At 39.0% G+C, this 14,959-nt stretch overlaps 1 protein-coding gene across 1 annotated transcript in view; it reads right to left on the bottom strand.

Annotated features, from left to right (window-relative positions):
- The window catches only part of RFTN1 (raftlin, lipid raft linker 1), a 93,114-nt gene that overhangs the window by 51,666 nt on the left and 26,489 nt on the right, over nt 1–14,959 (bottom strand). The window contains exon 2 of the mRNA XM_009288591.1: nt 9,905–10,091. Within this exon, the coding sequence (XP_009286866.1) occupies nt 9,905–10,091 (187 nt within the window). The remainder of the gene's footprint in view (nt 1–9,904; nt 10,092–14,959) is intronic.

A 14,959-nucleotide genomic window follows, 5' to 3' on the forward strand; every position in this document is an offset into this window, starting at 1 on the left:
ACAAGGGGTAATGGTTTTAAACTAAAAGAGGGTAGATTTAGACTAGATATAAGGAAGACATTTTTTACGCTGAGGGTGGTGAAACACTGGCACAGGTTGCCCAGAGAGGTGGTGGATGCCCCATCCCCGGAAATATTCCAGGTCAGGTTGGACGGGGCTCTGAGCAACCAGATTTAGTTGAAGATGCCCCTGCTCACTGTAGGGGGGGTTGGACTAGATGACCTTTAAAGGTCCCTTCCAACCCAAACTATTCTATGATTCTATGATTTAACATGAGGCCCAGGAACAGGAAAAAATGGGACAAACCCAGAGGCACAATCCTTCCTGTGCCCACTCTTTCACCGAAGCCTGTTCTTCACGTTGTGTTCAGGTCTCCATGCAAACCGTGGCACTGCTGTAAAGACTTGCTGTGACACTCATAAAACCGAGAAACACTGCATTTTCATGTTTAAACCCACTGGCTATCTGTTAAAACAAACCCTTTTCAACCTATATTGGTGAGGTTTATACACAGGTATAAGGAAGTGGGAAGTTCGCCCTTGAACCACTCTCTCCTAATTTCTCTCCTCCCCCTCAACAGCTCCCTGGACTCTGATTTTGTGCAGTTTTTGGAGAACCTACTTCCAACTTCTTTGAAAGGAGTATGAGTTATCTGGGATACAGATTATGTCCATAAAAATATAGTGATTCTTACTGCAACTGCTTAAAATGACCTGTTTATTTTTCCTCCCTTAACAAGCACTTACTTTGAAATACACTTGCTGCTTGTAAATATTTAAGCAAACAGGAGACAGTGAATTCTTCCTCTAAGTGTCTCAGAGCTACCTCTGCACTAGGGCTCATGAAAGAAATTGTATCAAATACCACTGCACTCTGTTAGGAACGTTATTTTACAGAACACGTGTAACAGATCCTACTAAAGGCCATAAAATCTTTAGTTAAAATCTTCCAACAGAAGTACTCCATATTACCAAAAAGTATTTTTCCATGCTTTCAAGTAAAATATGTCCATATACATTAAAGGCAAGTCTTTGTCTATACTGGTAGTTTTCACCTTTTTAGGAAACATTTAAGAGCCTATTACTCTGTCAAAAACAAACAAACAAAACAAAAGCCATAGCTTTTCACATGAAAATAATAAATAGCTGTGGATTTCACAGACACCAAAAATAATTTTCTGAGCAAATTCAGGTGGGCAAGAAATTATTTCCAGCCTCTATACAACAAACAATGCATTTCATAAATGAATCACAAAGTATTTAATAAATAAGTATCAGTCTCTCATTAAACTCTCTCATTAAACTCTTTGAATATTATTAGCATAGCCATAGAGAAGTAGCTAAAGATAGGTACAGGTAAATTCTATACTGAACAGAAATGACTATATTTTGGGGTTTATTCATTTAATGGGACTACTTTTAGGACCACTTTCATTAGAGACTATGAATTCGGACCCCCAAAATACACACATCCATCAAGACCACAGAAGTCAGAGGAAAAGTCAAAATCAAAGTTGAGGTCTCCTGACTTCAGTCTTGTCCCTGCACTTGCATTCCCCTGTTCTCTTCTGAAGAAGGACTGATGTCAGTCATTTGAGAAATAACCCAATAATCCATACTCTGGAGTCTCTTACCAGGTTTATAGCACAGGAAGTTACTGGGAGTCCAATATATAAAATATTTCAAAATTAAAGCAATGGTTTTATGTAAAGTTAATTTCCACTTTCCCATCATAAAATATTCCTCAACAGAAAGCGAAAGAGAAATGCTGAGATCAGTTTAGTCAAAAAAATGCATAAGCCCCAACAGTTTAAAAGATCTTCCTTTTCTTCTGGACGTACAGTCAGCAATTTCTTCCTTTTCTCTTCCTCCTCCCAGGTTGGAAAACTGATTCTTCCTCCCTTCATTGTCTGCAAACATTCAACTTTTTTTTATTGTCTTGTTCCTCTAATAAAAAATCCCTGGGTTAATTAAAAATGGCCCAGCCCTGAAAGAAGCACACCTGAATACGGTAAGGCTGTACCCTTCTCAGAAGCTAAGATGAACCAGAGAAGCTGGTACACCCTGACTCATTACAACGCCCTGTACTCACTATAACGCACTTTATGATACCTGAGAGGGAACAGAAGGGACAGTGCGAACAACGCCATCGCTTCGCCTACAGTGGGGAAGGGCAGTCTCCTGCCCACCACCCCAGGAGAGGATAACCACTGGTTAATCGTGGAGACTGACAGAAAATTTCACTGTATCTTATACACCCTGGGCTTTCATTTGTTTTTCTTCCTTTGTTATATATCTCATTGTTTGTTTATCTTTATCGATTTTCCCGAAGAAGGGTTTTTTTGTCACTGTAGGTACCCTCAGTGACCACCATGGACAACCTTAACCAGGGGGTGGCAAAGAGCTGAGAGGGAATTTCAGTCTACCTGGTGCTGTGCAGAGGGACGGCGTTTGCAGGCCCATCGGGGCCACGGGTAGAGGGTACCCTCAAGTGTTACTGACACATAAGAGGCTGAGGACCACAGACTTAAAAAGAGTGGCGTCTTGAATCCTAAATAGGACCTCTAGTGCCACTAAAGAAGAAAATACGTAGAATAAATAAGAATTTCACTTACAATTGGAAGTTCACTGGCCAAAATATTTTACGATGGTTGTTTCAGTAGGCTGTCATTTCCTGTACAGCTGTTTGCAGTTAAGCACCATTTCATGGTAGATAAACCATTACCAGCTGTAGAGTACCAGCAACTTACACAGTAACTATTAAAGCTGACAACTCGGTGTCTGTTACAAACTGGATTTCCAATCCTTTTCAGATACAAGAAGCAAATGAGGGAGCCAACATTTGGTCCTAATCTTCCTGAAGTTCTCCATGCCCATGAACTCAGAAAGCCGAAAGCACACTTGTAAGCTGCGTAGAGACTCTAAAATGACTATTTGATTAAGAAGATGTTAGGAATATAAGTGCAGTTTTGAGATTTTCCACTACATAGGAATAGCTCTACAGTTCAAAATGTAACTGTACATTTATAACAAACTGATCTACATTACAAATACATAAAACCACATCAAGGTGATTAACACGAGCAGTTGGTATCTGTGTAATTCCAGGTTAAAAATCTAGCAAAACTAGAGTATCTGAAAACCAAGGCAGCAGCAATTAAAAACCCATAGGTTTTACGATGTCCACCCAACAAACACACCATTTTTTGTAAAAATAAAAGCAGGGATACTGTATCATAACAACCTCAACTCTAATCCACGTGACACTGTTTTAACCTTATTACCTATGCATTTCCTTTACTAGGAATTTTCTTATATAGGAAACCTTATCACTGGAATATAAGTTATTTGTTAGTGAAATTTATAAACTTTTTTTAATGACAGCATATAGAGTTTCTTGAGAAAAGTTTAGGCATGTATGGATACACAGACATCTTTAATGTGCAGTGTTTATAATTTTGAGAATACAGATGAAAGAACATTTATTTTGGGTCAATGTTAAAAGTTGTCGTGAGGAAATATGTATTTCTTTGAACTTGAAATAAATAACAAGCTTTAAAAACTCAAGCCATTGTCCCTTGAGCTAAAGGAAGAGATCTGTTGACTCTTGGGTATGGAATAAATACTATTTTTTCAGCAAGCTGAAATCAGCCTGCTGAGAGCAACAACACACACTGCATTTGCATACAAAACGTGTTTGATCCTAATGCTCACGAAGGCAAGGTCAGACATTTGCCATCTTCAAGCCTAAATACTACTTGAAGACCTAATAGATACACACTCATATACACACACATATGCATTTACATTTGAATTAAAAATATATTGTACCAATGCAAAGTATCTCCTTTCAAGAACTCAAGCAAGCACAGAAGCACTGGAGGAGATCACTGATATTTTTCGGCAGCCTGTATCATTCTGAAACACCTTCGAGTGGAGTTCCTATATTTCTGCAGAGATCTTTTGTAGCACATTTCAGGGCCCATGAAGGAGAAGAGGGTTGGGAACAGTCAGTGTGGATGTAGCAAGGGTAAACCATACTCGACCAACCTGATTGCCTCTGATGTTAACATGAGTGGATTTGTGGACGAGTGGAGGGAGGGCAGTGGCTGTGATCGATGGCAATTTTAGCAAGAGGTTTGGTGCTGGCTCCCATGCTATCCTTGTATGGAAGTTAGGGTACTACAGTCTGGAAAACCGGATGAGTAAAAACCAGTTCTGCGGTTAATGGTGACGGCCTGTCTGGAGGCCAGTGACAAGTGGAGTCCCCACCCAGGGTCTGCAACCTGGGACCTGTCATGTGTGACATCTTCATCGATGACACGGAGGAGGGGACAAGGTGTGCTCTTGTCAAGTTTGCAACTGACATCGGAGCGGGGGATGCAGCTGATGTGGCAGAGTGCGTGCTCCAAGAAAGCTCGAGACCACTGTGCATGTTTTATACAGTGATGTGCCACTGAAGGTTAAATGTGGCATGAAAAATTTTCACATGGAAAATGAAAAAATATCCACAGAAAGTCAAAGACAGGCTTGCCAGGCAGAGGCACTAGTCATGGCTCAAGGCTCTCTCCACTGAATTCTACACAAAGTCAGAGCAAGAACTCCCTGTTTCAAGCGCCTATCAAAAAAGCCTGAAGAGAAGAAAAGCTTTTTGGGGCTAGAAGGTGCCTCAAACAGCTAAGAATCAGAAATTTGATGACTTGTCTGGATGTTTTTAGAAACATTTTCCTTTGCCTTCAGAAGGCAAATGTGCAAATCCAAATGCCAGAAGACCAAACCAAGACTTCACAAAGCGTAATGCTTCCAGGGGCTGCTGCTTCTTCCCAACATAATTATGTCTTTTCATACTTCATCAGTTCCTTGGTATAATACAGTTTCCCTTTCTTTCACAGGAAGGGCTGTTCACTACTATTAAAAGGGGAGTTCAGTATGACTGGAAAAAGACAAAGAGTTGGTCTTTCAGGTGTGAAAAATCAGGATTTCCCCATCAGTCAACATAATTAAGCAAATACCAAGTGGACACTAACAACTGGAAATGCAAACATAGCATCAAAGAAACAATACGACGACTACTGTCTTAAGTCATTTCATGTTGCATGTTTAAGCCATTTCAATCTTTTGCATTTACATCATGCTAACTTTACATTTTCTATAAATCCAGACCTTCTATAAATCCATTTTCCACATTTTCTGTAAATCCAGATTTTAAATGACACAAAGGACACAAAAATTTAGCTATATCTCAGAAGATGCCATTAATTGAAATCACTTGGAATTAACGTTGCATACCAGCAAAAAAAAAGAAACTGTAAAAATCCTGTTTTACTATTAAAATTTTGAACTCAGTCTGTCAAATTCCTTTGCAGATAAATAGAATTATTTTTGGCCAAGTGATGAAAGTTTGCATTTCATCAGCATTAATGGATATAGGGAAATTATAGAAACAGAATCAGAATCATCTCATCAAGTGAACCACTGGAACACCTGACACCTCATTATTTTACAGAAAGGGAAAACAGCTGCAAAGTTGTTTGAGGTAAACATAGAAGTCTACTCTAAAAAAAATTATTCTTAAATTATACTACTTAGTCTACTTCTGCATGGCAAAGTTGCCCTGCTAATTGCTGTATTGATTGGAGGCAAAACCTGTAGAAGGGTATGTCCTAAGACATAGATGGAACAACGGAGAGAAAGACCTCTCTGGAATTCAATTTCTATCCCCTACTTCACTCTACTCTGGTGAAATGCTCTACTCCGGTGAAATGTAGCATCTGCAAACACGTCAAAACTATTGTAGGCAGACAGTTTATGAGCCCAGACCATGTATCTTTCTTAGTGGAAGAGAATGGAGCTTGCTTTCTGGTGCTCAGTATTTAGAAAGGGAAATGAAAATATTTTAATTCACATTGAATTTTGAAACTTTAAGATACCAGACAGGGTGTCACACTATAGGAAGCTGCAAATAAATTAAAGCAGCTTTGTGCTATGGTTTTGTTACAATTTTGTTCAGAGGCTGACTTTGCAATTTCTTTGTGGGGAACAGGTTATCTGCAACAGCCACAAGCTGTCCAAAATAGTAACGTGTACAAGACACCTAAACAGAGATTGTCATATTAAAAACAGGGCAAAGACAGAAAAGTTATTACACACACGAAGAACTAACAATCTCTGTTCCTCAGGGGAACATAAGCAACATATGCGCTACTCTCCTGTTCTTGGTTAGCCAGAACCTCCAAAATGCATGGACCTTCCCCTGTCCCTTCCACCAGGAGAGATACGCTGTCACACGTTCATGCTTTCCAGGGTACCACTATATATCCCTTTTCCTGAGATTCTTGTCTTCAAGTGTAAATCAGTGTGAATCAACTTTTCTCAAGCATGAATCAACGCGAACCAGCAGGCCAGGGGCTACACTTCACACCTGGAGCCTTCCCTACATTCAGCAAAAAAACCTATAAAAACCTGGGCTTGAAGATTTTTCTTTGCGTATTTTTTTACGAGATGCCTTCTCCGAGAAACCCAAGTATCTCAGAACTCAGCACAGACAATAAAATAGTCAATTGCTTTTTAATTATGAAGTCCATTGAAATTTAGAGAGAGAAAGACAGAAAGTATTCACAGGAGCGTTAAAGTTATTATTCCTTTATCCAACTCTATTCGACTTCCATACCACTTCCAATGAATTGGTTACTGTGCACAATGCAATTAGGTGCTACAGAAATATTTAAATTTATTATATTAAATTTCGTGAGAGCAATGGCAGAGTCCTTCAGCTACTTGGTAGACTACCTTCATGCCCAGTGCCGCTAAAGAATTAAACACTCCTATATTTACTTCATTTTCTTTAATTGAACATGACACTTTTTGCAGTGCAAACAACTGTACTGTTATTTATTTAAAAAAAAAAAAAAAAAAAAAAAAATGTCCTTTACTTTCATATTCTCCCTAACATTTCCAACGGACAAACCTTGCTTTTCAACATTTACAGCTTCCATTTATGTTAGGAATGTGTTTCCTCAAATGTCCTAGAGCAGGAATGACTCCTACTTCCTTACTTACCAGAAATGATTAGATAGCTAATATAATGAAGCCACAGAGATACCAGTACAGATTAAACACAAAACTATTGTAGTGACTTTAAAAGTCACCTTAAATGTACAATGACATTGCAAATTCACACCCAAGTATTTTAAAACTCCAGGACAATGGCAAAATAGGAGGAATAACACTAATAGGTACTTTTTCCATGAGTTTTAATGCATAACATGTCTAAGCACTACCTTTTCTATGTTATTCTTGAACAAATTAAGGGACTGCAAATCTCAGCGATAGCAGCAGCATGTAGCTCCTGATGCACATCATCTGCTGCAGCTAGTACAGCCTCTTCCTAACTTTGGAGAAGCAGTGCTATAAAACTAAGCCCTCAAAATGTGAGTCAACAGTATTCATTTTAAAACATAAAACTGACATATAAAGGTGCAACACGGATTAAAGACTAATTCAAGTGTTCAGTTCTGTCTCTGTATACGCAGAATTGACATTACTGTACCAAAAAGGCACTAACACAACAATTTCATTTCTGTTCCATTCAGGCAACAAAAATAGCAAGGTGAAAAACCGCACCTGGTATCTGCCAGACAACTGACAGATGAAGCATATAGTGTTGGAGCCATCCGTAGCGAAACACCTGCAGTAAGAAAGGAGCTACAGCCTCAGGTGTTCTGCAGAAAGTGCCCGGGAAGCCCAAGGGTGGGCCCCACACCAAGGTACAGAGCTTTTTATGACTCCTTGGCTCCCCATGAATGCCTGGCACCACCGTTACAGAAAACAGCAAGGGACCACTTTGTACTTCAGAGCATAAATGATGTTACTAGTGATCCTACAACTGTAGCTGGACTACTTATACTCCTAAAATCTTACGACAGAAATAATTGCTCATCTGATCAACAAATATGCTAAGCAGACCTTAACTTCTACGCAAGAGTTCAACTGTTTTATACAGAGACAGCCTACAGATGCCAGAGACCTGATAGTCCTCAATGAAAAAAGTATCATTTATTCTTTATCAGTAGTGTAATGAGAAAGGTTAATTAAAAAAATTAACAGTCTGTCTTTTCTTTCCTACTGTCGCATATTTTTTCTCCCCAGCTGTTAACGGAATGGGATAAACTCATGGTTCAAATACAGACGGTCTCTATGCAGGCCATGATCATCTGAAATCTGTGCAACACCCATCCATCTTCATTGCACTTGGCAATGCAAACATTCATTGCACCCACACACTATAGAAGCAACTTCTCCCATGCTCTCAGCCAAACTCGGGAACATTTAAACTACATGAAGCACTAAGCTGATGTCAGTTCCCTTTCTGGTACTTGTCTGTTTTTTCCCGCTGCACCAAGTCTCTTCCGCTTCCCTAAGCAGTCAGAAATGACAGATAAGGGAATGCAAAGAAGTGGAGTGTGAATGTAAAAGGAAATATAATTGGTTCAAGACTCTCTACTGTCTTCAATTTTGTACAGTCATTTACAGCTGTCTAAAGTGTGTGAAACACTGGCACCCAAGTGAGTAGGCAATTAAGATTTTGTACTCTTTCACAATCATTCTGCACAGATGTAAACTACTGGATACGGTACGAGACAGCAGCGACACACTGAGAGCTCTGGCTTGAAAACCGTGTCGCTCTGCCGAGAAGGATGCTGCTTTTCCCTGACGTGTCTTCACAGCTCAGTCCTGAAAGATGCTGAACCCTTGGTCCCCAGTCCAGCAGGAGTGCTTAAGCGCTTACTTAATATCACAAACTCATGCATGTAAATACCTTCATCATTTGCAGCAGGGTATTTTGTAGGCAGGGAAAGCAAGGCCCCCAAACCAGGCAAGCTCAGCCCAATATTACTCAAGAAGTCAACTGTTCAGCCAAACATTTTGTTTTGACCATAAAACTGGAAACCCTTTAAACAATAACATCGGGCAAGCCAGCATGAAGTTCTGTATTAATAAAACTAAAAGTAACTCAAGGTAAACTGAGAGTTATTTCAAAAGCTAAAATTGCCTGCGACACCCAATGCCTACATGTATTTGGTAATGAAACGCAAAACTTTTTCCTTAGGTCACAGACTGAAGTTTGACCCTGTCTGTGATTGCTACCAACTGATTACCAGGCTGTAGCAAATTGAATGGTGGTTTTACTTTAGTTTTAAAGAGGCGTCTGAAACAGTTACATCCTCTCCTTCAAGCATCAGCACAAAGAGGGGGACTAGGATCGGCAAATGAGGTTTAATTATCCCCCAGCTTTCAGAACCGGTCACTGTAAAAAGGGGCAGACTGGGGAATGCAACTAACGTAGGAAAACTGCACAGAATGGCTGCAACAACACATCTTTTTATTTAAAGAGTTTGCCCTGAATGAAAAATTAAAAGAACTTGTATTGTTTTGAGGAAAGAAGGGCCTAAAGTCTACAGATAAATTTAAGAAGCATGCATTAGTACTACAGTTCTCAAATTAACTGCATTAACCGTAACCGTCAAAACACAAAATACGCCTTTTCTAAGCAAACATTTCTTCTATCTTAATTTAATCTAATAAATTCTTAAAGGGTACCAATGGGATCATCCTCACAAATTGTCAGGCATAGGGCTTGTTTGTTTGCCTCTCATGACAACACATCCCAAAATACAGCAGAGCATATTTCAACTTGTTATTCTCCAAGTCGTCTGCCAAACTGCAGATGAACTGTAAACATGAAGAACATGTTAAGCCTACTCAGGCCCACCAGGAAGAAAAAAAAAAAAAAAAAAAAAATCAAGTCTTGCACATAAACTCTGCTATAATTTCCTGATGTAGGTCAAAACTCAGCAGGAAATCACATTGTCTATTTTTATCCCAGTTCACTGGAAGTGCTTTACCTTTCTGTTTTCTTGATAAGCACAGCCCTGAAGATTTGTTCCTGTGGAGTTTTCTCTTTTTCATCAGTTGGTTGCACGAAAGGGTGGACAGCAGCCAAGACGAAGCCCTGCTGGTACAATTCTTGCAGCTGAGCTGGAAGATCACGCAAGGAGGAGAGCTTGATTGCAGATGATCCTGGCAGCTCAGCTGGAAACAAAAAGAAATCGGTCAATAATCCTACACCGGACTATCATGTTTTTTAAAATCCAGGCTCTTCAGAGTCAAGCAAACTTCACGCTGATCTATAATATTAGCACAAAAATTGACCTTTCTTGAGGCCCACTTCGTATTTCAGATTTTAAGCAAGCTGTCTTGGCGAAGGACTTGTATCACACAAGAGACTGGTGCAATTAAACAAGAAGTCAGATACATTAAAATGCCAAATTCACTACATAGTCTGGCAGAGATGAAGTGGAGGATTTAATAAAAACAAGGCAGTCGGTCAAAAGATATTCTAAGTTTTAGTAGTCGTCATAGTAACGCAAGTTGAGGAGAGCAAGCCATGAGTCAAAAATATAAAACAAGAGAAAGGGGATAGTCAATGAAGGTAGAACATGTCAAATTCAAAAGCAATGAACAGAAGCATCCATCTACATAAAAGTTGTATTATCAGACTAAGAGATCACTGATGCAAAATGCTGTTGAGACCAAATAGCTACCAATATGTCTAAAGAGTACTTTGTACGTATACTGATAACAAGAACGCTAAGAGCAATGCATACCTGTAGTGATGAGAAACCTTTTAGAATAGACACTAAACCTTATACCTCAGGGTTTAAGCAAATCTATACATATTAGCGATGAGGATGAGACTTAGTGCATGAAAATAATCCTTCCCCAATCTACTTACCGTGGGGTTTTATGCCTTCCTGTGAAGCATTCGATGCTGACTCCTGTCAGACACTCAACATGCACACAGATACTGCAGTCAGTACAGCAACTGCCCTTATTTCCTTGGAGTTTTGTGGGCCTCAAAAGAAAATCCCATAAATCACCTAAAACAACCTTCCGTTCTCTTTCTCTCTACGTCAGTAATTCTTCATATGTTTTTCATAACATGTGAAAAGACATCTTTCTTTCCTGACCTTTGCCTCTTCATTTCCATCTCTCTTGGGGGATATTTATTATTTCATCCCTAACCGTGCTAGAGCATGTAGGGTGGTGAGGTGCTGGATGGTTTCCCCTCCCACTGAAATCAATAGGGAGGGGATGTTGCAAGAAACACGACGGAGGTTCCCAGCACCTTGCAGGCCTTTGTTAAAAAATAAGCACTGGAGAATAGTTTGTATGAAAGACGCCAGCTATGCAAAATAAGGTTTCATTGTACTGCCTTTTTCATCAAACTGTGTGGCTAACCTTTATGAATAATGAAAGAGGTTATCAAAAACCTAATAAATATTCAAAACCAGTAATACAGAGGAATAATTTAAATAATAATAGAATAGCTGCGCTTGGTATGCTTTTTCTTCATACAAGACCATGTTCCAGAAGAGGATAATGGAACTTTTTGACCAACAACTGTAAGATACAGAATTTTTATTATTTTTGCAAATAAAATGAGAAATCCAAGCAACGTGTACATTGACAGGCAATAGGGCTCCACCTTCTACAACAGCATACAAATCACTTCGTAGTCATAAAAAGAGATGCCCTAATGAATAATGCATAATAAATAATAAAACCAACTGTTACTTACTGGACCCTACCAGGGATCAAAATGGGGAAAGAAACCCAGATGTTAGAACTACTTTTTCCCTCTTGTGGCTCAGAGACCAAAAATTTTAGACCATGCAGCAAATAGTTTAATTAATTAAAAGAATATGAAAGCCGGAATACCTTTCTAAATGAGGGTTTTACTTGAATACAATGGAATGACTAAACACTATCCAGTAATGTTAATTCTGGTAATGGTGCTCCACTTCTTAACAATCACCTATGAAAACTGATGCTTGTCTTGCATATGAACATAGTATCCAGATTCTTCTGAGGATGCCTTGGTAGAACTAATAGGAAGTCTAGGCATTAACATAGGAGAGTGATTGCTTCCTCCTAAAAGCTAAACACGAGGGGAAAGCGTGAAAACGCATGTAATTGGAGCCTTGGGATGTACACTTGATGATTAAAAAAGGTAATAGAAAATATAGCTTGGGAGGGATCATCCAGCTAGTCCATCCTATTACCTAGAGGCAGGATCAGTTCTAGTTTAGCTATTTCTCACAGTTTTTCCCATCTATTTTTAAAAACCTTTAGTAATGGAGATTCCACAAGCCCCATAAGTCATGTTTCAGTACTTCTCTATTCTTACTATTCAAAACCTTTTCCTAGCACGTGGCCTAAATTTCCCTCTGAAATTCAAGATTGCTACTTCCTCACTAGAATATTTCTTTTCTGCATCAGCATTTTACAATTCCTAATACCTGTCACGCCTTAATCTTACCTTCTTTAGACGGTATAAACTCAGTCCTTTCAATGTTTCATGTTCCCTTGTGTTTTCTAGATATCTAAGTAATTTTTGATGGTTCTCTCCTGGTTCTCTTCAATTGGTCCACATCTTTCTTCAAGTATAGTACCTAAGACTTACCACAGTGTGATCCGGCACTAGCCTCATCACCACTTTGTAGAATGGAAAAGCTCCTTCACGCTTATTATACATCCCATGTCAGTTTACATCATTTGGGGAAAAAAAATGAAATTCTTTTCCCCACAACTAACAGTGGCCAAATGTCACTGCCCTTAGTGAATTTTAGGGGTTTTTTTTCTTTCAGTTTGCAAGGGCCATTCTGGATTCTGACCTCCACAGTGCGAACGGCACTTCTCAGATTGGCAAACCTCAATAAACATACTCAGCAGTCTATTGCTGGAATAGTTAATGAAAATGGTGAATTTTAACAGACTCTGGACAGAACCATTTTGAGCCTTACAGTTAATACATCTTTTCGGTTTGATGCTGAACTACTGCTGATTTCTCCTTGGACTGGAGATCCTTCAAAAAGAAAAGACAGTTCCTGTTACACGACTGATGCCCACAAAGTCTACATGAGTTTCCTGAGTCTACAGACCCGTGCTGTGCATTCTTGTTACTCTCCCACAGACAGACTGGTTCGTGTCATGCAAATTCCTCCCCAGAAATCCCTGCTATTCATCATCCTCTAGATATTTTGTAAGTTATTTGTTCCAGTATCTTTGTGGGTATTAAGTTAGGCTAACAATCATACAGTTCTCTTTAAAAGTACATTGAAAAAGGACGTCACACCTTCCTGGAGAGTCGCATTCATCATTCAGCAGTCTTCAAACTTAAATGGTAAGTTTTCAATTATTTCTTCAGCTAATTCCTCTAAGGTGCATACCTGCAGGTTCAACCTACTTGAAAATGCCTAATTTACGAAACCAGTTGTTGATCTAGTCTTTCCTTACTTTACCTTAGAAAAATGCTAACATTTTCAGAAAACCTTACACAACTTCCAGTAAAGTCCATTAAAACTTTTGTTTTAGTTGTTAGAGAGAATTCTATCATGCCACTTTCAAAAGAAAAAGGAAGATCAAAATTGTATACAACAGGGACTTGTGTAAGGTAAAAGAGCAAATGAAAAACCAAATAAAATCTTGCGTAACTCCAGTGCTTATTATAAGCGTCTGTTTGGCCAAAAAGATAAAGCTGAATTCTTTTAGCAGCCTCCATGTTGCTCCTGAAATGCAGTTAGCTCTAAGTTTTATATTCAGCTCCATGTTTCCTTATTTATTGTTGCACTTCACAACCTGACCTGAAAAGATTCCTTTGTTTATTCTGTCTACATCTAGATGAGCAGTTAAGAAACTTGTAAATGACAGATGCTGGGTTTTTCAATTTTGCTAAGGCTGAAAGTGGAAATAGAAGTGCTGGCTGCTTTTGGAATTGATTACCAGGCAAATTAGTTTGTTGCCTGACTGATAATTGAAGCTGAAAACACTTCCAGCAATGCTTGGATATATGCAGAAAACTACAGCTTAGAGATCCTTCAAAAAGAAAAGAAAGTTTGTGTTAATGACAGATGCTGGGTTTTTCAATTTTGCTAAGGCTGAAAGTGGAAATAGAAGTGCTGGCTGCTTTTGGAATTGATTACCAGGCAAATTAGTTTGTTGCCTGACTGATAATTGAAGCTGAAAACACTTCCAGCAATGCTTGGATATATGCAGAAAACTACAGCTTAGAGATCCTTCAAAAAGAAAAGAAAGTTTGTGTTACACAACTGATATCCATAAGGTGACTTTCCTGGGTCTAGGGACTTCTGCATTCATTGCTGCCAATGGAAAAATCTGACCAAACACTCACACTGTCCCCATCTTGCCACAGAAAATCAATAAAAAGATTGAGTTGACATAAAATTCTACAGGTTGAATCATGTATATTTGAAAAGAGTCACCTCTGCAGCTCCAAAAATCAATTTATGGGAAACAGAGGAAGGTGGTGCAGTCTGCCACGGGGATCTTGAGGGACTGAGAGCAGGCTGAGAAATATGGTTGGGGAGACAGGTATTGAGGAGAACTGGTTCCTCCTGTGTTACGGAGCTCCGCTTTCCCTCCCAGTGGATCATCCAGGGCTGCTACCACAGAGATCAAACAGCCACCAGCCAGCTTCAAACTGAAGCATCTCATATGACCTCTGACAATGCGCTATGATCCATGCTAAAGAGGTAGATGTATCCCGATCAAATATTAAGAGAAAAGACAGTTACAGCAACTGTCTACAACAAGTAGGCTAATTTTTCTATATTAAAACCATAGATTTGGGTACCTTTGAGATGCTATAACCCAACACTTTTTAATAAGAAAGGTATATTATGCTTTATAAAATAAAGCATGGATTGACCTGTTAGCCCATGCTAAATAAAGACAAGCATCAACTACGGTACGTCTTTATATAATATATATACTCAACAGAATCAGATGCTTTTAATGCTATTCTATTTGATAAACAGCAATTTTCCCTTCCTGCTAGTTACATTTATGACAATGCAAAAACAAACTTTATTGTTTTT

The sequence above is a fragment of the Aptenodytes forsteri genome, unplaced genomic scaffold (genome assembly GCF_000699145.1).
Source record: "Aptenodytes forsteri isolate BGI_AS27 unplaced genomic scaffold, ASM69914v1 Scaffold9, whole genome shotgun sequence".
Classification (NCBI taxonomy): domain Eukaryota; kingdom Metazoa; phylum Chordata; class Aves; order Sphenisciformes; family Spheniscidae; genus Aptenodytes; species Aptenodytes forsteri.